Source organism: Passer montanus, unplaced genomic scaffold, assembly GCF_014805655.1.
Source record: "Passer montanus isolate IOZ18808 unplaced genomic scaffold, ASM1480565v1 scaffold16, whole genome shotgun sequence".
NCBI lineage: Eukaryota > Metazoa > Chordata > Aves > Passeriformes > Passeridae > Passer > Passer montanus.
Genome location: NW_024363160.1, coordinates 4,663,873 through 4,688,313, shown reverse-complemented (window position 1 = coordinate 4,688,313; position 24,441 = coordinate 4,663,873). Strand labels below are relative to the sequence as shown.

The 24,441-nt window shown below is 37.5% G+C and overlaps 1 protein-coding gene across 16 annotated transcripts in view; it reads right to left on the bottom strand.

Annotated features, from left to right (window-relative positions):
* Positions 1 to 576: 576 nt before the first annotated feature.
* The window catches only part of EYA1 (EYA transcriptional coactivator and phosphatase 1), a 147,486-nt gene continuing 123,621 nt past the window's right edge, over positions 577 to 24,441 (bottom strand). For all 16 annotated transcript variants that reach the window (XM_039702893.1, XM_039702894.1, XM_039702898.1 and 13 more), the window contains 6 exons: positions 13,436 to 13,494; positions 13,082 to 13,242; positions 12,772 to 12,886; positions 12,351 to 12,472; positions 10,033 to 10,133; positions 577 to 2,809 (listed from right to left, as the gene is read on the bottom strand). In XM_039702893.1, coding sequence (XP_039558827.1) covers positions 2,729 to 2,809; positions 10,033 to 10,133; positions 12,351 to 12,472; positions 12,772 to 12,886; positions 13,082 to 13,242; positions 13,436 to 13,494 — 639 coding nt within the window. In that variant the 3' untranslated portion in view covers positions 577 to 2,728. The remainder of the gene's footprint in view (positions 2,810 to 10,032; positions 10,134 to 12,350; positions 12,473 to 12,771; positions 12,887 to 13,081; positions 13,243 to 13,435; positions 13,495 to 24,441) is intronic.

The window sequence follows — 24,441 nt, the reverse complement described above, 5'->3', positions numbered from 1 at the left end:
ATAACCTGCTGGCAGCCAAGGCTCTCACTGATGGGCAGAGAAGCAAAGGGGGATCTTCACCAGACCATGTATGTACAACAAAACCATAAAATTGCTATAAAATGGTGGTCACCGGCACTCTTCCCAATTTAAAGGGCAGCCCTGCTCCACGCTTGGTAAAGTTAAATGCCAGTCCTGAATTTCCAGATGTTCAGGCCTGTTAAACCTCAGAGGATGGGACTTGTAGCCCTGAGATGTCTGAATGGCAGACTCATCCATTCAGCATATGGATTGCTTTGGATGACAGAGGCACCATGAAGTTCAGGCATTTGCTGAAAGTAACTCAGAGACATTTCCAGGACACCAAGGCCTTATTCTGCACTGACCATCTCAAGCTGCTGCTGACAAGTGAAACAACTGCTGCTCATCTAACTGAGCCTTCTGTAAACTAGTTGCAAGTATTCTTTAACCTATTTAACATCTCAGCTGGGCACCAGAAGGTGAACAACTTGTGTCTTGAGAGAGCAAAGAGATGAGAGATTGCTCCTCATTCCCAGCCCAGAGGGCAGAAATACCACAGACTTGCATACAAGACAATTGTTTAATACGTTCACAAATCAATTTTATTAATTTAAAACAAAATTAATGAAGAAAAATTCTGTACACAATTGTGGACACAACACACGTTTTGTACAATAAGGCCCAGATAAACTTTGTTATTTTTTTTTCAGTCCGCAAGTGACTAAAAATTGAAAAGAGCCAAAGAAAAAAAAAGACAACCAATCCCCCCCATCACTGTCTACTTTGCTTGAGGAAAGAAAATGAGTCTCAATTCTAAAAACTATCCACAATGTGCTTTCTGCACGTATGTGAGTGCTGCATGAGTTGCAGCACTCATACTGGGTAAAGTAAAGCACACGTGCAAGTCTTAGTAAGATAAAAACCTCTCTGTTGGTACTAAGGCAATCCACAAATATTTTATTCTAGCAGCAATGTGATTCCTCCAATAGAGAAGGGTGTTGATTTGTAGCTACATTGGTGCTCTGTAACTTTGCAGGTAGCTGTTTCGAGGCTGGTAGTTTTTTTAAAAAAATGAAAGAAGAAAAATCAGAAAATTAACAACAAAGGTGAGGCTTATTTTTAATAAGATATTTAACTGGGCCAAGGGAATTGGTACAATTCAAGCCAAAAAAAGTCAGACTAACAGTTTATTTAACCAAGTAGCTCAAAGCCTTCAAGATCAGAAAAGTCACAAGTCACAGACAGACACAGTCTAAGTTTGTCCTTTAAGTTAGTACAGACAAAAGCAAATTTTAACTCCTTGGTGATAACCATTTCAGCATTTCCATTGCCGGCAATGGATGTTATATCTTAGGAAAATCTGACTCCTGGTGGAAGAGGATTAAAAAACTTAAATGTATATGAGCATTCTTGTTTAATTTCTCCAAAATATTCTCATTTCTAATTTCTAAAAATATTTGTGATTATAGTTTCCTTCATTTTTGGATGAGACAAAAGCTATTCAGTACCAAGGTTCCAGTTTAAGTTACATCTTAAAATATATTTGTGTTCTTTCTCTATTTCTTTATGGAATGACCTCCTAATTAATTTTTTTAATACTCTAAGAAAGAGTTAATATGTTAACTTTAAAAGAGGAAACAAAAAGACAATAAAGGCCTCCTCTTCACTTGGGTTTTATCTGTATTTGCTTCAACCGGGGGGACACACAAAATCAATCTTTTCATAATCAGAGTGGGTGAGAGAAGAAAATGGCAGAGAAACAGCTGAGAACAAAACCCAATTCCTATTGACACTTGACATCCATGCTTTTGGTCTTGACAAATTTATCTAAAAAAAATCCATTATCTACATATTTATATCCAACACATTGATAAGGCACTGCACAAGTCTGTGCACACGTGGCCTCATTCTTCACCAACAAGGCATTACTATCTTTCAATAGCATTTACCTTAACAATATGTAAAAGAATCATTCATTATTACAAATTTACACAAAAAATTCTTCCTGTACATGATTGTCTCAGTGATGTACCTATTCGTTTAAATTAGACATATTTTAAACTACTCTGTAATGTGCTAAAATCAAAAGTAGTAGCTGTACCATAAGGCAAAGGCTTATAATAGCCTTTAATCCTATTATACATATCCTCAGTTATATGATGTCAAAATACAGTCTGTTCATAAATAAGTAAAGATGTACAGAGTACCCTGGGTATGAGAAACCAAAACGTAAACCTTCTTTATAAGAAAATTACTCCACTGGTATTTTGTAAAATCTCAGTCTTCATTGTGCAATCAAGTTTGCTGTGTTGAAGTAATGATGTGTGTCACATTGAAGAGGCTAAAAACTACAAAGCATTTGCAGGTCCTTTTTCTTTTCTTCACAGGTATGAACCTCTTTTTCATTTCCTTTTCTTTTCTTCTTTTTTTTCCCCCCATTTTATTTTTTCCTTCTCTATTTCTTTTTGGTGGCGAATACAGTAAAGATGAGTTGTTCAAACACTCGCATGGCTTATTTTCGTTGGACTCGCAGTACCAGAGCCAACAGCTGTTCTGAAGAAAAGAACATGCTCCTCCCTTCACTGAAAGGCCAAGGGTTAAGACCAATTGCAGCTGTACGTCAACATGTTGAAATCACAGAGTTCTGTAGTCCAATGCTGACACAAGACACAGGCATCTCATCCACGGGCAGAAGGAGGCTCTGAGGTTTGAAAGTGCTGCTAAGCTGCTACAAGTACTCCAGTTCCAAGGCATGGTGAAGGGCCATAAGGTCAGAGTGGCTCGAGATCCTCCAAAACGGCATAGCATGCTGTGAACAGCACAGACAACATGTAAAAATAACCCCAAGCAGTCTGGTATTTTGACGCACCCTTTGTCTTTCACAGGGATAAGAGAACACTCAGGGGAGAGAAAAAGAGATCTTAAAACCTTGAGTCCTTCATGTTTATGTCTGGTTTCTCTGACCCACCTCGTAAGCATAAATTCTCAATAACAGCAAATCTATTTACAATCAGGAGATCATAAGGAAGGGAGGGGCTTCTAATCTCTTTATATAAAAAACAGATTTCAGAACACTGCAGAAGAAAATATTACTTCTGGAAAAAAAGAAACCAAATAACATACACATGAAGCATGTGGGTAGTTTGAGGAAAGGAACAGAAAGAAAATAAAGAAAGTGAAAGTTTTGTTTACTATCAAAATGTGTTTGCTTCTTGTAAAAAACTACTCTTGGCAGATGAGCTAAGAACAGAGGAATGGTGATTCAGAATAACTCCTGCTATGTGTGATGTGTCATTTCACTTTGAAAAGATTTTTATCCCAGTGGCTTGTATAACACTGGTTATTGCTAACACTGATCTTAGGGCATCTTTTCCATATGGGACATTAAAATAAATACATATTTTTTTCCTATTAGTTGTAATAAAATCTGTCTGGGGCACAAATACTTTTACAAAGAACCTGAATAAACCAAAAAACAAATCCCAGGAAAAAAGCACAGATTACCTCATTCATCAAGGCCAAAAATCTACTTAAGAACTACCTTTATACTTGAAACTAGGGGTTCTAATGCCAACAAGAACTTTTGCATAAATTAAAAAAAAGGAAAAAATATAACCATCAGCTTCTGTCAGGAAATTATTCTATAAATCCAGCGGGAAAATAGTTTCAATTCAACAGTATTATGGAGGCTAACATGATTGTGTTTACCTTTTCATTGGGTCAGTTTTTGTCCTGGCAAAGATGCTTTCATCATCCTACTTCAGCAGCTCCTGAGTAAATTCCTAATTCCACTGAAATCAGAGGCAAAACTCCATCTCCTCTGTCACTTTTATTCTGCTCTCCTTTTGTCATTCTACTCTTCTCAAATTTTAAGTTAGATAAAAATTTTGAAAGCAATGTTAAACTCACAGTTTCCAGCTGCACATTTACTGTAATTATTATACCTCTCTCAGAAAACAAACACCTTAACACTCAGCCTATCACATCCTCTTTGATATGACACTCCTGGTCTGAATGAAGATGCAATATGGACACATGCCCACATTCTGAGTATGCCCAGCTTTTAGAGTAAAGGAATTTCTTCAGGAAGAAAACAAAATGACCTCCAAGAAAACACGTTGTAAAGGTTTCTGTTCTGCTTTGCTTTGCTCTAGAGTATTAGAAAGCTTTGAGAAACAGCTGACTGAATCTCAGCTTGACTATAAATTCATGAGCGATGGCTGACAATGGAGAGAACAAACCAAACAATTCAGAGACAACAGAGATATTTTTTTGGAGAAAAATGCTTGTGATATTTCCAAAAAGTTTTGATTTTATAGACGGATCTTCTCCTTAAGAAGGAAATGTTAAACACAACAACATTTTTTTCCCCTACATCTTCAATCTGGACTTCCACTGTACTGTCTCTATGCTCCACCAGCTACAGAAGACAGATGCAGTTAGCTCACTCAGTTACAACTCCACATCCTAGGGTCTTTCTTCCTTGTGGCATTATACAGGCAGCCTACCCACTGTGCTCTGTCAGGCCAGATGCTGCTGCTTTCCAACTCACAGATTTCCTAAAGATGAACTGCTTGCATCATATTTAGGAAATTAACCAGCAAGACCAATACAAAATAAAAATTGCTAGTCAAGCCATTCTCTGGATCTTGCAAAAGCTTCTGTGCACCTATCTCTAACTTATGCTGCAAGATCTTTCTGGAAGAATTAGAAATATCTGATAGGGGTACTACATGAAACACAAAAAGTCACAGGCTTGTGCTTGCAGCAGGTCCATGCTGTGTTTGGCAGATGACTGCACAGGTTGGTGATGCTCAGCAGTGCTGCCTCCTTTTCGTGGCAACTTCCCTCTTCTCTCTCAAAGCCCTGTCAGGTGGGACACAGCTGGTCTCCCTGACAGCCAGCCATAGCTCTCTGCTCCTCCTCTTAGTCAGCTTGGCAGCAGGTCTGCTTTAGCCACTGGGTCAGGGAGATGGAACAGAATACCTATGATGTGGCTGGCAGAGACTTTGGTGGACACCTGCCTATGCAAAGTGTCTCTGCAGAAGCCAAGAGTCAATGATATGGATGCCCTCCAAGGTCAGGCAGCAAACCAATGAATAGAGAGAACTATAGGAATAAATTCTTGGCTTCCAGCTCCCACTCCATGCAGCTCCGGCTTCATACTGCTTCCCTAGTAACAACCTCAGCATCACAGATCATACACACACCAGGCAGGTAGAGCAGTTAAAGCCTCTGATTGATTTAACAGAAGGTTTAGCTTCTGCTAAGTCAAATTACAGCACCTCTTGCTAGATGCCCATGTGCAATATCGAGTTTTGGATTACTCTGTTTATGGGTCAGCTGTTGATGATCAGATTTAAACCAAAACTGTAAGCAGTCATAATTTTCACTATATATTTCTATCTGAAATTCAGTTGAGTGTTCTCTGCTTTAATGTCTGTCTGTGAAAGGAGTATACCTGTAACTCCATGCAGTTACAGCAGCGAAATGTGGAATGACAACAGAAGGTCTCATGAAAAAAAGGAGGTTGTATAAATCTCAGCATTATAATTATTTTCAGTTCTCCTTCATGTAGGTCTAAAGGCCAGCTGTACACTGAAATAAAGAAATAAAGCATGCCAGGAACATGGTGGCTGCAGGGTGCTGGAATTTGCTCTGATGCCCTTGGTATGGCTGAACGTGGCCAATTCAGATTTCTATCAGTCTGATCCTACAGTCCAGCCTTCAGAGCTGTGAGGAGGGGAAACAAACCTGATACAGCTCTATACATATCTGTATGTTTGTGTCTATATATAGAGCCTCACACATATGTGTTCATACATATGCATGTGTTTTCATGCATGTATGCATGTATGCATGTATGCTAATTTTCACCCCATCTAAGATAAAGATTGTATGAAACTAGAACCTTTAAAGTAACAAAACTATCATACAAAACCTTATCCATTATTCCTGTATTAACATGCACTGTTGATTCACAACTATTCAGCCATGTCAAAAGTGGCACCACACTCATGAGACAGAAGTACATTTTCTCTTGCCAAATGACTTGAGATCATTTGAGAGAGCAAGAGATCCTTTGTATATATGTATAGATGTGTATATGTACTAAATATTGCCTTTAAAAAGCCATCCCTGCCAACACTCAGCACATCCGTGTCATGCAGAACACTTCCATTCTGAGCCAAGAAAGAAATGCTAATCTCACATTTGCTGCTGCGGGAGAATGGATAACAAATGCTAACCTCTAATAAATAGGTGGTGAAACTGGATGCATTAGTACCTAATGGAAACCTAAGTCTACTATTTCAACATATTCTAAGTAAATATGAAGCTTTTGTCTTTTAAAAATCATGACTTTTTTGATAGATGATACTGAACAATAACATTATGGACTTTTAAATTATTTGATTTATGAAATTAAATATGGTGGCAAAATTTTGGTTTTGATGTAAAAAGCACAAAAAATGAAACTACAAATTTAGTAAGCTTAATAATTAGAGTATTATTAAATAATCTAAGATATTAAGCTATTTTATTTCTGAAATAGAAATACTTTTATTTTCAGCATGTACCTATTACATGTAGAAAACTTCAGCTATTTTACTCCACAAAACAATGTTGCTATTAATATACATGCAAAACAAATCCATTTTTTGATAGCAGCACCAAAAAGTGCAGATTATCCTCTATCCTTCTTCCCTTAAATGAATACATATTTATGCAAAAAACTTACTCCTGAGATTTGTGATGGATTTGAATAGAAAACTCATCAGTTTTTGTCATCTTTCAGGGTATTTTTATTGTATTCCTGCCAGATTTGCTAAGCGGCTCTCTTTACTTCCTATCCCAAACCTGACCAGCACAGTGTGACTCTGAGCTTAAAAGCAGTGGCATATTGGATACCCATTCATATTCTCTTTATTGCTCCACAAAGATTTATGATTTTTCCTCCAAGGCAGCATGACCATTTTGGAGACAAAGGAGAAGCCCATTTGCCTAGGCTCTCCCGAATCACCTGATGTAAAATCTAGCTCCTCAGTGCAGAGAAGCCTTTGTCTCATCTCACAAATTAGAAATCCTTTGGAGAATGCTCCTAAGCAGAAAAACTCAGGAGCTGGGTTTTTTCTGTCTTATTAGTATTTCCTGAATGTGTCTCCAAAGGCAAAGGCAAAAGATGAGCACAAAACAAAACATAACAAAACACAACAAAGCAAAAGAAAATAACCTCCAAAACCAAAACACAAAACAAAGCAAACCAAAATGCTGAGACAATGGAGTCTCTGGCAGAAACCCCCAGACCCTGGCACTGAGAACTGCTGTGTCACCACAGTGGCACTCAGAGGCGGTGGCTCTGACCCACACTGGCACTGGTGCCAGCAGCTCCAGAGCACCCTTTGGACAAAAGGACACTGGCTTCTCTCTGCCCTCCTCTCCCTCTTTTCCTGGGGAAGCTGAACCTTTGTGTGAACCATTGTGTGAACCCTGGTGTTACAGCCAAGCTCACTGGCTGCTGCACTGACCCAGAAGGGTACGATCATTCCTCAATCCACAGTTCAAACATCCTAAGAGTTTTAATTGTCTCCACAAATATTTTGCTGGAAGTGGCAGCTAAACTAAGGTGTCAATATCATAGTTTGACTAATGCTACCAGAAATGTAACACTGTGCAGTTTCCTCAGTGTATTACATTTACTTATGTCACCCAAAAGAGGCATTTTATGAACAAACTGTTTATCCTAAAAATGTTTCTCAACAAAGCAATGATCTTTTAAGTGGCATTAAAAAGTTACTATCATTGAATTTTTATACTAATGACATTAATAAATATATTTTAAATGTTTCTTTTGCTTTCCTACTGCTGTATTGACTCAATGTTGTCTGTGAATGAAGGACATACATGAAAATCTTGTTTTATGATAAAGCAATTTATAAATTATTAGTAAATTATTTTAATAATAAACCTTAACTTTCTCACCTCCTAAGCTGGAAGTTCAACCTTTTTTTAATCCACTGAATGAACATGGAATAAAAAAAACCCTCTAATTAAATAGGCTTGAATTTATATGCTCACTTGAAAAGACTCATTACAGTTTACGTGTAAACAATGAAGGGCTATCTAAAGAAGGTTGTACTGTTTATGCTCTAAACAGTGTAAAGAAATACACGTATGCTAATGGCTTCACCAGAGGCAAAAGCCCTACAAAAAAGTGCTGTGCAAAGGGGTACAGAAGACCTGTCCCTTCTCTGGAGAATACCACAAAACCTGACATGCTGATGGCAAGCAAGGCGAGAAGGAATCAGCTACCAAAATTCAGGGGTAAGCATAGCAATGGGTACGTCACAGGACAGTTATGCCACTCTGTATTGAGATGCTTTGGGTAGTTTTGGGGAAGCAAAACTTCTGGGTTTTTTGTGTGCTCTCCAAAGAAGTCTCTTGCAGGATGTGAAGGAAAAAACTAAAAAGGAAAATCCTGCATTCACAGAGGGAAATGGTGATTTCTTATTCGGTGGAGTACGAAGCAGGACAAGAATCACAGAAGCATTTTCCTAAATCAGATTGATAGTTTATGCAGAAAGGCAGGGCTGCTGGTCTACTTATTGACTTCTCTGGCATTGCTGCAGCAGATAATTTAATCCAGAGCACCTAACATGCTTTCAACCTGAAAATTCCTTCCACCAGGAAAGAATACACACAAGTAATTGCACAAAGGAACTTTCTATACTGCTACTCCTCTTAGCGACTGGAAAGGCTTTCTCTTATGCTATTCTGAATCATGTTTCCTGTTGAAAAAAGCAGTGGAATAGATAATGTTACCAAAAGGACTACTCCTGCCATTATCATATACAACACTATTTCACCGAGCAACAGAAAAGGAACAAAGATGAGGAATTTTTTTTTTCCCCTGATCTTAAATACAGCTTTTAAAATGTAATCATTTGCAGCAGGAAAACATTTCTCTGCAAAGATGAAAGGCATTTCTGAAGGAGAAAGGAGCAAACTGTTCCCGTCAGCCCGCCAAAGGGATATATGAAACTGAGACTCTGCAAAGTGCTGGGACGAGCCGGGAACCTACCCGCAAGGCTTCAGGGGCACAAAACCCAGATTTCATGAAGCAAAACCAGTCAATGGTTGTTAAAATGCCATGTGGACTAATTAGTTTCACTTCTCCAATTTAGAAAGTCACAGTGGAAAGAGATAGAAGTATCACAGAGAGTTTTGTGGCGAAAAAGCAGCTGTGTAAAAGCAATTTATCTGTGAAAGGAAGCAAGAATAAAAATGCCCATTTTCCTGCTCTTTCTCCTATTATTCAAATAGCCAAGGTTATGCCTCATTCCTCTAAACAAAGAGTGTGTATACCTTGGGTAGTTTTTCTAACAGGACTACAAATAAAGCCCATTATTTATGAATGGGAAGTGTTGCTTTTTATACAGCTTAATTCACATTGGGAAAAAAAAGTGATTTTTTCCCTTCTTCTCAGTGGAAAGCAAAAAATAATAGACAGTCAAATAATATCCTCTGCTCAGTTGTCTGACATTATGAATGCATGCCAACCCACAGGTTGTTGTCTGAACAAAGAATCCAAATTATGGACACACAAGAAAACGGAAATTCCTGTATACCTACATGTCTTTTTAAGGTGTGACATATATGTATTTCATACAGTCAAACAGCACACTGCCTTTGATCACTAAGAATCACCATATTTTGCTTACATTCATAACATCCTATGTGGTATTTTGGGTTGCCAAGGAAAACAGAACTGTTAGTTCTTGGCACAAAAGCCAGGGCCCATTTTCTGGCCCCTTTTTGAAATGCATCAAACATACATAGTTTAATGTGTCTTTTGGAGAACAGCAGGGCAAATCATTATCTGTAGTCTTACCTGGCTTTCAACTAGATATAGTCAACACAGATTTTATAAGACAAAGATATCCAACCTAAATGTCCGTGCATGCTGTCCCATGCTGAAGAAAAGACAATTTTCCAGACTCTTGAAACCAACCCTCCCCAAAAGAAGGTCATTACCTTTTTTGCGCCTTGTTCTTCTTCGACACCATCTCCTATAACAACATACACTACTTTTCTTCCAAATCTTTGGATTATTCTCTCAAAACAACTTTCCTTTCCTGAAAGAAAAAGATCAGACTATTCAAGATAGGTGGTGATGGGATGTCATAAAATAAATAACTTTTTAGCTGGATCTCCCCAGCCCTTGGAATTCTTAAGTAGAGCTACAAAGATGAGAAGAGTCTGTCCCTCAGGATGGTCTATCAAGGCTGATTGCAGCATAGACAGCATACTAGAGGTCCACAATATGACCTTTCTTGTTTCATTCCCTAATATGACACAGGTTTTGTGGGGAATTTCACCACCAGGAGAATTATCTACCATTTGTTTATTACCAGTACCTTGATTTGAGTAAATTGATTGAAGCTGAGTTGAAATTCTAGCTTTTTATCCAAAACCTGTGACATGATTAATCACAGCTCTTAAAACAGTAGCACCCTGACTTAGAAGGTCACCCAAAAGATTAAGATTTTAATGCCTGTAATCTAATACATGGGCCATGTCCTTGATCCTGCACTGGGATCCATTCATATAGGTCATTCCTTCCCTGCACACACCTAGGGAAATTATCTCAGTGCTCCAGCCCTATGCACAAGTACCACAGAAATACAGAAATGTTAGGGGTTGGAAGGGACCTTAAAATAATCTAGTGCCAACTCACCCTGGCATGTGCAGGGACACTCGCACTATAATAGGTTATTTAAGGTTATCCAAGGCTATCCAAGGTTATCCAGATTATCCAAGGCCTTACCCAACCTGGTCTTGAACACCCTCAGGGTTGTGGCATCCACAACCTCTCTGGACAACCTGTTTCAGTGTCTCACCACCCTTACAATAAAGAATTTCTTCCTAAGATCTAACCTAAATTTCCTCTCTTTCAATTTGTACCCATACTGGGAGGTTTCAGGTATGGTACTGAGAAGAAAAAAGAAAACAAAAGCCTAAAGTTGAGTTTTCTCAAATGTCCCCATTATGAAAGGTCACTTTAGTCTGGCCATAGGTCATGCTAACCTGAGTGTCTACAGCAATGGATAGGACAAACTGTGGTTTATAAAATAGTTATTTCAGCCAAAAAAAAAAAAAAAAGTGTAAGAAAAAGTAGGCTGGAAATTAAATGAAGTTTTCTAGCCATTACAGAATCCAAACTACTTAATGGTACCATTTAACAGTAGCATCAGGCATAAGAAACCTCCAACACTAAGTTGGAGCAGTGTTTGAATATTACGAATCATGTCATGTTACAAAAATCTCATGGTTTCCTGTGACAGTCAGTGACAGAGCATATTCTTCCAAAACCACCCTTCTATCCCATGTATGTAAAGTCACAAGTGAAAATTTATTTAAATATGTTTTAATTAAAATGTGTCTTTATAGCATTACATTTCAAAGCTATAATTTACTGTAAAGTTTTGATAGAGGGCACTATAACTTTTTTATTGAGGAAAAAATTTAAATATTTATGGGAATGTTTTCAAATTTCTCTGCAAAACTGTGAACCAATTTTTGTTTCGTCTTGTTTCAAAAAAAATAAAATCAAAAAATATCCCACCATTTGAGCTTGCTGTATTATAGATACTTCAGAACACATGAAAAATGTGTTCTTGTAGCCCACAATTATGGGGGAATCTGAGACAGAACAGATATGTCATAATCACATTAAAAACTACAAACACCATTGCCATCTGGTCTGGGGTACTTCCATATACTCAAAATAACATCTTTTATACTGAACCAGAAAACAGAAATAAACATTTGTCTGGCTGAAGCTTATTACAGTCAGTATGAAAAAACTTAAATAATTACATTCTGCAGCAAAACATTCTTGTTTCTGGTAAATTGTTTACCAAAATTTTCTCTAGAGCCCATGAAAACAAATAAGCCAGGGCTTACCTTTACAGAATTTCTCCTACTGCTGCTCCAGGGAGACTTCAGTGTTCTTAACTTACTGCCTATTAAAAACCTTTCTCAACTGCTACACAGCCCCACAGTTTTGAGAAATGATGAAAAAAAACCAATTTTTTTAAACATTTATTCCTAACAGAGGCTGTACCACTGTTAATACAGCTATAAAAAGCTTTCTGTGCTGGATCATCACACATTCGAAAAGCACTTTTAGGATGCTTTAGCAATGTTTCATGAGGATCATGAAAGGTGTTACTAATCTTTGTATTTGCTACAGTGAAAGCAAGTTAGAATTAAATACAGTCAGACTACAATACCTTTAATTTTTAGAATTACAGCTTTAAATGTATCACAACATGATGAAAATAGCTCACCTATTTTAGTTGCACTGTAAATATTCTCTATGGGAAATACAACACCTAGTCCATACAACAAGACTTTTGCCAGAGCTGGAATTAGCTGAGTAGTTGTTACGAGAATGTTCACACAGTTTGTCCTATGGAAGAGAAAATGCAAATGTCCTTTTTTAACAAAACAGGAAAAAATAATAAATGGAAAAAAAAAAACAGAAGGAAAATCTTAACCCTCCCATAAGAACCCCTCAACATTATTATTATCACTTAAAAATAATATTTTTTTTTACTACCGTATCAAGGAACAAGGTGCAGCAGTGAGATCAGAGTAAGAAATGAGGATAAGGTCCTCCAGCTTCAGCATTTTGTCTACTACACCAGACAGCCTCTTCCAGACCATCATCAGACACGCTAGAGCTTCCTTCCTACTCTTAATACTCACCTCGAATGTATGAGGGTGAGTGCTTTCAGTGCAAGTGTTAACCAAGAATCTGTCAAAGCTTCAATTTCTGCTCTCAGTTGTAACCAAGCCTCTCTTTTTGCTGGACCAAGCAAACCTGTGGAGTAGACAAGGGCATGTCTGCACTGGTACTAAGCAGTGCTCTGTCATTTTCCTTTGCTTTCACCAGCTCAGACAATTTTCTGCACACTGCAAACACAGCACACTAAACACTCCTAGAGAGGAGTAGAAACCAGCTCTTCCCATTTCCGACCTCTAATCCGTGTTTGTTAGACACTCCAGAGTCACTTGCCTCCAACATTATTTTTGTAGGTGTTGTATATTTCTTTTACTCGTCTGTAGCGGAAGGCCAGTTTCCGCATCCAGTCCACCCCTCCGCGCACACCGGTCGCCAGGCACAGATTGGCGCTGGTGGCAGCCGCAGGAAAGCCGTCTGTTCCGAAGTTATATGTGCTAGGCAGAGATAAAAAACCCCAGAGATTAATGAAAGGCAACAGGCTACATGGAACCACCCGCTACCCACGTGGCTGGGTTGCAAAGAAGACAGTTAAAAGAGAACAGGTTAATGTGAGCATTCCAGCAACCCATCCCTTGCCCAGGAAGGAATTTGCAAAGCAGCTTTTTATCTTAATGAGTTCTCTTGTACCTTAAATCTTGACCGTTATCATCCGAAGACACGTCATCAATGTGAACCTGGTCGCATTCCTAAGGTAACAGAGAGATTTTATAATTTTCTTGATTTTGCAAATCTTTAAACAAAGCTTTTTATAAAATCTATGACCAATCTAGTCATCAGGGATATTTTTAATTGTGGAAATCAGTAGATGGCAGTCTTGTTAAAACAACTATTTTACCTATTCCTTGTGCTCATTTCTTAGAATAAATACACACCGTCATTAGCTACTACTGTTAAATGGCTTTCCAAAAACACGTTTTTGTGTTTAGAAAGGAAAGTGGTTAAAAACAATTAGCATATGTGTTCCATAAATGTTCTTGTAGCCTTTCAGGTACCTTAAAACATCATGCTGCTCAAAGCTGATTCAGTCAGTGCATAAGTGTAACTGAAACCAGACATTTTGGTAAATGTAACATATTAGAAAAATTAAACCTGATGCTAACCGCCAATGAAATTATGACCTCTGATTGCTGTTGAGCCACACACCAACACAGCCTGAGGCCAGTGTTTCAGAGCAGTGCAGATGAAAAATCTGTTCCTAGTTTGCCATTCATTTGAGAGTTGTGAGTTTCCTTCTCTCTCTTTGGTCTTAGTGCATGAAAGCAGCAAGCAAAGATGAAGAAAATCTGAACAGAAACACCCAAATCAAACCGTCTTTCTTCAGCAGCTCGTCTGCAAACTAACACAATATCTTAAAAATTAGCTTTGTCCATGACTAAATTAAAAATTGCAATGTATATTGTTTATCCACAAAAAAAAAAAAATCCATTAAAACATTACTATTAACATTTTAACCGTTGGCAGGAAAACAAATAAACCTCTGACACTCTAGATCAATATCAATTCAATGCTTGTAACAATAATAGATTTCAATTATTTTAATAATTTCCTCTTCTCTCTCCTAATGTGAAGCCCTATAATAAATATAATCTATTTTAAAGATGAAAATACTGCAATCCTTTATTTTTGTGTTGCTTTACTCTGAACAAATTTTTCTCTCTCCATGGATTTGTGAGGAAGGGAGGGAAGATAGAAGTGGAAAGAAACTCAAACCAGCTGTTCCCTAACAGAATTAAAATCATGACCCTCAACCCTTTTTCTAAAACATCTATTTTCCAGCCAACCCTCTCCCAGCAAGCAGCAAGCTCCAAGGAGGAAAAGACTTTGACCCTGTAACCTTCTCCTCCTCTCCTGAGGTCAACAACCTCAGATAAGAAAAAAGCTGAAGAAGCCTATGTGGCCTCACATGGTGGCTGTGGATTCTAGATTTTTAAAAACATTGGTTTACAAAAAATGCCTCAGAAACTTGAAATGTTTTGAAGAACAAGGTGTGCTCTTTTGCACTTGTACAACATATTCCTAGTACAATGCTTATTCTTCTGTATCTTATGCATAGGTAGCTTGTGCTAAAGAGAGAGATAGGAGTGATAACCAGCACAGCAGAGACAATACTACATTTGCTCATATTTAACCAGCACACAGTGAATTTCCTCCTTAGGCAGACAAAATGCATTAGATGTACAGACACAGCTGAAACTGCAAGTGTGAGCATATGCTGCCAGGCTTTGAAAATCAACTTGGCAGAAAAAAGACCCAGAAGCTTCTTCAGCAAGTTATCAAATTCACATAATTTTTAAACTGTTTTTCTGTTTAAAACCTAGAGCAAATGCCCATCCAAATGCGTACCACATTAATAATTCAAATATGAGCTGAGTGTAAGCTAAAGAAGCAACACCCTCCTGAATTCATGATAGTTTCCCACTTTAGTTACTCTTCTACTGCTCAGTGATTTCTCCTTCTCCAGCTTAGAAACTATCAATGACAACTGCAACAAGCTGCTGGAGAAGAGCACTCAAAGTAGAAATCTGTGAAAAATAAACTTTTTTTTTTTGTAACCACAAAACTAAAGGAAGGAGTAGAAGCTCATCTTCTCAAAGGAGCAGATGGAAGAAGGAATAACTCAAAAAATTTCCAATTTCAACTCTCTCAGGGAAAAGATAGAGACAGGAAGAATGAGATCACTACATCTTAGATACCACAGTCAGAGAGAACCTGGGGACTTGGAGCTTTAATTCACAGTGCAAGATCTTGGGACCATCAGAAGCCTTGGATCATGACATTCTCCCCTTCTGCCTAACCATCTGCTTGGTAGGTAGAAAGTGAGAACTGCAGTGATACGTTAGAAATAGAAATTGTGGCATCAAAAGAAAGAATTATTTTGGAGAGAACAGTCCAGGAAATAAATCCAAGACTAAAAACTGGTAGGGCAATTGTACAGAAACAGTGACAAGAAAGCAAGAAAAAGCAAGAAAAAGGAAGAAAATGTCACAAGCACTGCAAATTTCAGACAAAATACTGACTATAATAAGAGAGAGATAGTGTCCTCTTTTGTCAGGAACAAAAGAAGAAAAAAAGGCAGGAAGGGAACAAAGCACAAGAGATACATGTTATAATTTGGAAAGGATTAAAGCCCAATGTGATTGACACTATTTTGCAGCTAAAGGGAGGTCACAAACAGTGCACGACTGTTTTGCTCCCTTTGAGTGGCAGGGCACGGCTTTGCGGCTAAATGTGAGCTTTGAGTGCCAGGTATTTTTTCACACTGTCTAGCTGACTTGGACTTTGGGCTAATGAGTGATGGCTGCATTTTTCCACCCCTGAACATGGTAAGGAAAAACATTCATTTAGCAATTGCTCTTTTAGCAGGGAAGTTAATTAGGAGTAATTCTTCAAAGAAGCCAATTACCCGCCCATCATTAATTGATGTGGTCTATTCAGAACCCCCTGTATTTGTTTTCACCTGCTTGGTTTGTGTGGAACATCCTATTTGTGAGCTACCTGAGACACTGCTCGGTCCTCTGATTAGATACAAGCAAGCACACACACAGTCAACAACTTAACATAGCAGTTAGCTCAATATGCACCATGATCAGGGATATGGTAAAACACTGCCCAAAAAATAAAGCATGCCCTTCAAACCAGAACATTTTCACAAAGGTGTATATATACACATAAACTCTAAAATCCTCAAGTACTGCTCAGAAAAGCTTCTGCGAGGGGAGCTGACTTATAGCTAAATGGTCATTCAGGGAAAAAAAATGTTCACAGGCTCACTCACCATTTCAAACTTTCACAAATGTATTTGACATTTTTCTAAAATTTTCATAGGAAATACAGTACTAAAATTCTCCCTCTAATTCTCTGGCCAAGTGAGATCTGAAACAAATACTGAGAGTCCCTGTAGAAACACTGTTATTTATGCAGATGTATTTTATTATGACAGGATCAGTTTAGCAGTCAAGTCCAAAGCAGAAAATTAAAATTGTGGGATTCTGTTAAAATAGGCTGAATTGGCAAATAAGGAGCAAAATATCCCGTGGCTTACATATAAAGCCTATGCAGCTAGCTGTGTTTTGCTCCTAAACGTCTTGACCTTGCAGCTTCAATGTATCCAGTTTGAAATCTTCAGGAGGAACTACAAGTGATAACATGTTTATACTGAAGATTTGTATTTCATCCAGACAGGCTGAGATGCAGCTCTGCACTTTCAGATAAATCCCTGGAAAGCAAAGTGCACTTGGTATTGTTTAGAAATAATATTTTGAGGGAAATGGGATTGTCAGCATGCGTAACCTGCCAAATCTACCAATAGTAGCCTAAAAAGTTACTGCCCATGTTACCGTCCTTTTTTGCTCTTTCACACAGCTGGCTTGCATGGATCCATGTGTTTATGTCCCTCAGACCTTTCTGTGCCACAGCTGGTAGCTTAGATTGAATCTCCTGCAGCAGCTCAATTAAACCAACAGATGTTGCATGGAATAGCTGAGATTTGTTTCTCCATTCCCTTCTATCAGCTCTGCTTTGGGGCTCAAAGCAGCAGCAGATATGTGCTTGCAGGAGGAACTTAAAGCTGCTGCAACCATTTGCTAAGTGAGTGTCTTTGGTGAAATGCAGCAAGCCAAAGACAAACAGCAATCAAAAATTAATGACTAGGTGAGTTTAGCCTAAGATTTGTACGTGGAAAGTTTGTCTTCTCCCTTCTCCATTCCCAAAGCATTTGTTAACTTCTTGCTGCTGAGTTTTCCTCCTTCTCTTTTCTGTTTTTGTATGACAAGCCAAAAACTCCCAGAGATGCTCCACAGTCATCATTCACAGCTCTTAAAATGCCTAGACCTATGTCGTCCTCTGGAATCATTCCTTTAAACTAACTTAGGATCTTTATAAAGATTCATATGCAAAGCATTAACTTATGGCAGAAATGTTCTGCAAATATTTATATTACTTTGCTCCTTCACTACCACCCGTCAAGTTGTGTATTTCTGCCATAATTATGTAAAATATGCTTCACTACTCAACTTACTGTAGGAAAGTTAATAACAATAATAATAAAAAAAAAAGAGATTAAGGCTGTTATAATAGTTCTCTTATCCGTGCCAATACTACATGCCAAGTGGAGTGACGCAACAGCTAGCATGCTGATCCTCTCTACATTTCTGTGTTACAAAACTAACAAAAATAAATCTAGTAATTCTGCTGTCTTTGAATAAACACTGACATAAGGTAACTCTGGAAAAGTCTGCACATTATAAGAGGAATAGCGTGAATAATATTAGCATAACCTCAGAGGATACTAAGTTTCAAATCTGCTGATTGTAGCTAAAATACATTTCCACATTTGGTTAATCTGCTTAATTTACCGTGAGAAAACTAACACCACACTGCCAACTAATTGTTCCAATACCTTAGTCTGCAAAGTCAAATGAGAGAGGGAAAAAAATCCCAACCAACAACTACCCCTCAGAATGAGCTATTTTCATTTTGCCTTTACATCAGCGGGCCCATTGAGACATCCTGGAAGCTGGCCAACTCACAGGAAATGATTGCTGGGATTCTCTGTTCCTCTCATATCTGTCATTACGCAATTATATCCACTGCTTCATTTTCCCTACTGAACAGTAGAGAAATTTGGTCATGTACATGTGAGAACAGATCTAGCAAAACAAGTTAAAGATGCAATTCTTTATAAATGTGAAGTATCTGTAAAAAAAAAAAAAAATTAGAAAAAATCCCCAAGTGTACACTGCTGTGATTTTAATGCATCCTTTTATGACAGCAGTACCTCTGTTTATGTCTTTTCCAGGAATAAGTTATATATATACACTTTCAATTGTATATAACCTTTAAGACTATTATCTATTCCACAAATAAGCATCACTCCTATTAGCCATCACAAGGTGCTTCTTTCAGAATCACAGAGTTACAAATTGTCAGATTTTTTTTTTTTCCAGGCAACAATTACATATTTCAAAGCTAGGTTGTGAACACCCCACACCTCCACCTTTTTACTCATAGCTGTGACCACATGCACCAACAATATTTGCCAGCGTATATATATACACTTTCAATTGTATATAACCTTTAAGACTATTATCTATTCCACAAATAAGCATCACTCCTATTAGCCATCACAAGGTGCTTCTTTCAGAATCACAGAGTTACAAATTGTCAGATTTTTTTTTTCCAGGCAACAATTACATATTTCAAAGCTAGGATATTTGCCAGCGCTCATTAAGCTTTAGGAGTGAACCCTCTGGTTTTCACTTGACTAGAAGGATAAAATCCCTGGTATGTGCAGGTTGGAAAATTGAACAACAGCACATCTACATCCTCTGTGTGTGTGTATATATATATATAATGAACTGTACCTAGTGCTTCTCCACTGTACTTCTGTGCTTGTTAAATACAAAAAAACCCTCTGCACCTCCTTTCAAGCCGAGGCAACAAAGGCTGAAGTGCTGAGCTTCCTGAGCCGTCATCGCGGAGCGCCTGCTAAGGCACAGCACAATCCATGTGAAAGCGCAGTGACCGCGGTTCGCAGCTCCTCAGCGCTGGCACTCCACTGGCAGGACCTGTCATCTCTGTCTAGCCTGCACTTTGTGACCCTAACATTTTCTCCTCTTTCCCACCACAATTATTCAGTGCTGAAGAAAAAAGGTGCAGATTACCTGTGGGTCAGGCAGAGGATATTAAGAACAAAGAGAGTTCTTGAAATCCACTTCATTCCGTCTGACAATTTGTGGATGAACAGTCAAGAATTAAATTGGGCTGTGAAGGCTTTCAAAATGCTCCCATTTTAAACTTAAGACTATAAAGAGAAGCTTATAATGTAAAAAAAAAACCCCATGAAAACCCTACCAAAACCCCCCAAATCCTATCTTTTATTGTTAAATAGAACATCAGAACAAAAAATTGATTTATTATCTATATAATTGATTTATTATCTATATAAACTTTTATAAATTATCTATATAAGCTGTTATAAATACTGAGGACTAAGAACTGAAATTATTTACAAACTTTTTCACAGCCAATGACCTTAAAGCACTCCCCTGCACAAAACATGTAACCTTTTATAGCACAATGGATGCCATTCTTTTCTGATAAAAGTGATTAAAAAGCTATTTTGCTTGCTCACATTAACAAATACATTTGGATCAAATATGATACTCCTAAAGTAAACAGTGCATATTCCAAAATAAAGACCTTATTCTGCAACTTGTGTTTATTGAAGTAGGTATGCTAAAACCAAGGTTTACACTTTCATTTGAACTACAACTTGTAACTAGAAGAATCCAATTTAAAACAAAACATAACCTAAAGAAGTACCCATATGGCAACTGCAGTGGATAACACTGCCTCTCTAACAATCAGGTTTTGCTCCAACTCTGACAAAGTAATTTGTTATTCTATTTTATTACGTTGTTCTCTTTCTGTATATTTTGCAGGAAAAGTGAAGAGAAGAGGGGGAGGAGGGTCAAAGAAAGAATTTTACCAATAGATAGAAACAGCTAAATAAAACTCAAGTGAATCTGCTTGAAGGGTGTGTTTTATTCCTGGAGAGAATGGTGTTAAGTTCAAAGTGTCAAATTAAATGTATTTTAAAAGGCCAGCACTTCACATGAAAGTACTTTCTTTATTATATGATTCCTATTATCTGCTAATATATACTTTTGCAAAGAGAAAAAAATTCTATGATTAATGGGAGACAGTGAAAATAAAATATGAATATATTTTAAGATGAAAAAAACCATGAATCTCATTAGAATGTAATTAATTATTCCCAAACTTATTAACTTGAAAGTATACTTTTAGGAACATACAGATTTTGTTGAAACTATACACTAAAGATTAATAAAATATATTTACATTTTAAAGGACCTAAAAATTAAACTTATGAAAAGAATGATTTTTTCACAAAAGCCTTAAAATGCCTCATTTCTCTGGAAATGAGAGGTTCATGTCAAAATTTCACTAGATGACCTAAGCTGTGTCTTTAAATTCCACACAACCAATTAATTCAAACTTGCAGGGCCTTGATGCTGTTGATAATCTTCTAAATGCATGTTCAAAATGAATACTGCAACACTTTGAGAAAGTCTCTCATCTTTGTAATTGTCTGCTAATCAGACAGGGTTTAAAATTCTCTCTGCTAACCTTGCCAGTATGGACAGCAAGAGCATTTTCTTCTGTGGGCAGCCTGAAGACCTTTCCACAACACTTTGCATTTCCTCTTTCCTTTTCTTTCCCACTCCCAGTGTTGTGGGGCAGATGTTGGCCCTTATGCTGCTGCTCAGTGGCAGAAGTGGGGACTGAGCTGACCCATCACTGCCTTGCCCAGCCAGAGAAGAGGGCAACAATCTTTTGTCAAAGCTCTGAGAATGTCAGCTAGAGAGACAAGAGTTTTTGTGCCACCTTACAGCCTGTGGTGGTTCAACCCCAGCTGGCAACTCAGGGAGAAGCAACAGAAAGGTGAATAAAGTGATAAAGTGATGCTATGAGCATGGTAGGCTCCTGGGTATTTCAGCTCAGCTGTACATCTGCAAAGAACAACCCAGGTGATCCTCTTGAGAAAGGAAATCATATAGACTCTATTTTTAGTGGCACCTAGCATGAAGGTACTTGTCATTTGCCATGTGAAAGAAATTAAGTGGTTAATAAGTTGCATAAGCCTATAGGAATGGTCTTCTCAAGTGAGCAAAGGAGGTATTTGTTATTCTTTGTAGCTCTAACACTCAGGAACTGCTGCAGCACATTCCACAATAGCAAGGCATCTTGCATTTCAGATGGGTTGAGGCTTTTAGCTGTGTTTTGCACACACCACCAAAGCCACAGTTCTGCCTGAATGAAGACTTTGTTTTGCATTTTTGTTAATTTACCTACAGCTTCATGTGTGATGTAATTTAGTCCCACATTCGTGAAGTGGAACTTCATGAACTTTCTGCAAGTCACCCATGGTAGTAGTAATCACAGATGAGAAACAATTTCCACTCATTCCCTCACACACATATTAGGGAAAACTCTGTGCTCTGATTTTTATTTCCTTTCTTCTCTCTACCCTTCCTTCCTGCACTGAACTGAGCTGTTCTTGAATTGCTACTGTGGAAAATTAAATGCAAATAGATGGGCTTTGTGCCTCAGTCTGAATGTGCAAAGGGAACTGCTCCGATACCTGCCGGAAGGGACTTCACAATTGTTGACGAGTTCCTTAGAAAGTGAACTTGTCTTTGCCAACTCTTCATAGAACTTACAGTACTTTACAAATAAGGCTTATATCTCTAAAAAGAAATTTAATATTGTTAAAAGGTTTTGGAATAATTACATTTGGTTTTCACAGAACTCTCTGTTGATGAACTATCAGAAGTTGAATCACATGCTTCTCACAAAGCCACTATCTGGTCAGGAGGTTCCCATTACAGACATCACAAACATTGGGAGGAGGTGAACTCTTATTTCAACCAAATGAGAAAAGCAATTTTTGAATAGATATTCCTCTGTAGGGACCTGATGACTCCACTCTAGGTAACCAAAGATTTGTTCAGCTGCCATCCTTATGGTATTTGGGGGTGGAACGAAAATATTTCAGTCTGCTCGGTTTGAAGCTTTCCTCTCCCTGACACCATTCCTTGTATCTCACCAGGAATAAGGTTTATTCAACAATCTTTCCTGTAATTGCTTATTGTTTTGAGTCTGATGGTCCAGAAATCTATTTTCAGTATGTTCTACAGTCCTTTCTATGGTGTTTGTTTTTTTTTTTTAAAGAAGTCACCTCAGAAGTTTCTCATTCAACATCTAGCTAACCAATTAGGAAATGAAGAGCCAAAGTTTTGCTAAGACTTTCTAGGAGCCATCCTCCAATCACAGCCAAAGCAGACCAACTCTGCCAAAATCACATGCATGCCTCAAGGAAAACAGATATTTTTCACAGCAGTAGAACTAGACCTAGAGGTCTGAATATGAGCTTCTGTCCATTGTTTATTGCTAAATGAAGGTCATCTGGCAAAAACAATAATGAATGATTACATTCAACAGTCACCAAGAGCTGATTCCTCTCTCAGCTCATCTTTAACTATTATACTCTGTTGAAAACTCTTCTCAAGCAAAAAAGTTTTTCTTTCACAGATTGTTTTAAAATATTTCTATTGAAGAAACATTTCTTAGGATTTTAAAGAATGCACATGTTCTTTTTCTATTCTGAGAGAATGTGAAATGTAACTTTCTATGAAATTTATTTTCTTTAGCATCATAATGGGCAATTTTTACTTTTAGGTTGGTAAACCTACCCCTTTATGTCAACAGTGGTTGACCTCCTCCTATCAACAACACAGTTGCTTTATACTGGATTTTTTTTTCCTTTTTTACTGACATTGACACATCTAGGTTGATTTTCTTCCTTGCTGGCATATCATTGGTGATCCCAGGACAACAAACCAAATTCATGCCATAATAAAAACAACTTGAGCCTTTGCAACACCGAGATAAATTTACAAATGAAATGCTCTAAATAGAACTGGGGTAATTGTCCACGAGGAAGAAAAAGAGCAGGAAACACTCAAAGCAGAGCTGTCATGTTTACTTCTGAAAAGAAGTACTTCTGCTACCTATTTATTTAAAAAAAAACCCAACCAAACAATACAAATAATAACAATCCCTTTTCATATTCCACCAACTTAACTTATGAATGGTGGAACAACTAAAACCTACAAAGTTGCTGTATGATTGTAAGAGAATCATTAAATTCTATGTAACTTTAATCCTCATTTTGAATGGAAGAAAATACCAGCTCTACTGGTGGTGCTGCAGCCTTAATCAGTGGGTTAATCTTTTCAGCATTCTGAAAGCTTATCACAAACCAAATGTAAATGAGATAACTGCTAATACTAGGTTCATCAATATTTTAATGCATTCTCCATCACAATTTTCTTCTAATACTATCATTTCAAAAACCATAAAGATGTGAAAATTAGTCAAGTGATACAGGAAATAACAGAATTTATAAAAATTATAAATAAAGTAAATAATAATAAAATTATATTAAATTTTGATACAGTAATTTTTTTCCATTCTCCTGAATTATTTTAGTTCATATCTACCAATATTTTCTCTTCTGCCTTGGACTTTGCTATAACTTTGAGGTAATTGTACTGATTTCTGAAGCATTTTTTCACACCCCTGCAACTGAAAGCCTAGAAGTCACACTTGTTTTATGGTCAAGAAAAATGAGCCATTAAACAATAGTCACAATCACAGGTAACTTGTTTTGGAACAGCAGTGCTTAGAGGAGCAATACTCTGATTTACTGTTGTTCTGATTTCTTCTTTTTCAATGAGTTACCACATCATTTTGTAAACATAATTTGTCACCAACACCAGCCAGAGTTCTCTGTAGCTACTTTTTGCCTTTCTTTCAGATCTGTTATTCCTGCTGAGAGAATCTACTAAAGAAGAATTTTTCATACTGACACCAACTGTAGTCTTGCTGTGAATAACCACATTCCCATAAAAATCATTCCATTTATTGCAAAGTTGTTGGCAGAGCATAGGAATAATAGTCAACTCAGGAAACCTTTTATCCTGAAATCACACAGCTTAACCCTTTGCATGACCACATGTAGTTCATACATAAAAGCTATATTTCCA